The sequence below is a fragment of the Austrofundulus limnaeus genome, unplaced genomic scaffold (assembly GCF_001266775.1).
Source record: "Austrofundulus limnaeus strain Quisiro unplaced genomic scaffold, Austrofundulus_limnaeus-1.0 Scaffold157, whole genome shotgun sequence".
NCBI classification, from domain to species: Eukaryota; Metazoa; Chordata; class Actinopteri; order Cyprinodontiformes; family Rivulidae; genus Austrofundulus; species Austrofundulus limnaeus.
Genome location: NW_013952559.1, coordinates 815,511 through 816,536, shown reverse-complemented (window position 1 = coordinate 816,536; position 1,026 = coordinate 815,511). Strand labels below are relative to the sequence as shown.

General features: G+C 39.8%; 1 protein-coding gene across 1 annotated transcript in view; it reads left to right on the top strand.

Moving 5' to 3' along the window:
* Nucleotides 1-6: 6 nt before the first annotated feature.
* ovca2 (OVCA2 serine hydrolase domain containing) overlaps nt 7-1,026 on the top strand; it is a 3,362-nt gene continuing 2,342 nt past the window's right edge. The window contains exon 1 of the mRNA XM_014016866.1: nt 7-523. Within this exon, the coding sequence (XP_013872320.1) occupies nt 364-523 (160 nt within the window). The 5' untranslated portion in view covers nt 7-363. The remainder of the gene's footprint in view (nt 524-1,026) is intronic.

Genomic DNA, 1,026 nt, shown 5'->3' with positions numbered 1-1,026 from the left:
AATAAAGTGTGGGGTGTCTTTGTACAGTCAAATACACAAAAACAGTAACACAACTAATAATCTCATTTGAACAATGTCTGTATTTCTCACAATATCTGTCTGTAGTAAATATTCTAACAAAGGCTTTTACTTTGAAAAGAAAAACCGGAAAAGCCATTATTTTAGCCATTATTTCCGGTTAAACTTGAATCTGCTGCAGCTATTAATAAATTGTATCAATTTCACGCGTTTAGAAAGGGCTTCTTGTCGTTCGCAATTTCTATTATTTATCTAATTAATAAGTTAGAGTTGTTTCACCATAACAAAGATTTATTTGATGTTTTTAGCTGCTACAGCCTCGGCAGCAGGTTTCGGTAAGCTGTCATGGCTCCTCTCCGGATCCTGTGTGTTCACGGTTACCGTCAGAACGGCAGCTCGTTCCGTGAAAAGACCGGGGCTCTGAGGAAGCTGCTGAAGAAACAGGTGGAGCTGGTTTTCATGAACGCGCCGCTCACCGTGCAGCAAGGCAGCACCGAAGACGCAGGTGGGCCAAGACCCGGAAGTGAAAGCTCTGCACGTCATAGCTGTGTGCTTTTTTGTCRAACCGGGTTTTAAAGTTTCACTGTTGGGAAACAAATATCATGAGCAGCTAGATGTTAAAGTTTAACTCATAAAATATAATTATCAATGATGTTAAAGCATCCACCCTGGTCTTCTGTCTCTTGGAGGTTTCCTTAGACCCAGAACTCTCAAGAGGCTATGGGGTCCCCCAGGCAGAGCTGGAGAGGGGTGTTTGGGATTCCCTCCTGGGCTTTACTTTACTAAATTCCATATTTAAATGTGTTTAATATCAGCCAAGCATAATGTTCACATTAAAGCAGGAAATCTACACTGCAAAAACTGTCCACCTAACAAAGTTTAAAAATCTTATATCAGCCAAAAAGTCCTTTTGATTTTGTTTTGAGACTGATTTACTAAACAAGAACTGATTGTGTAAGAATAATCATCTTGTTTTCAGAATGTGTAAGATTATCAGTGTGCATTGCC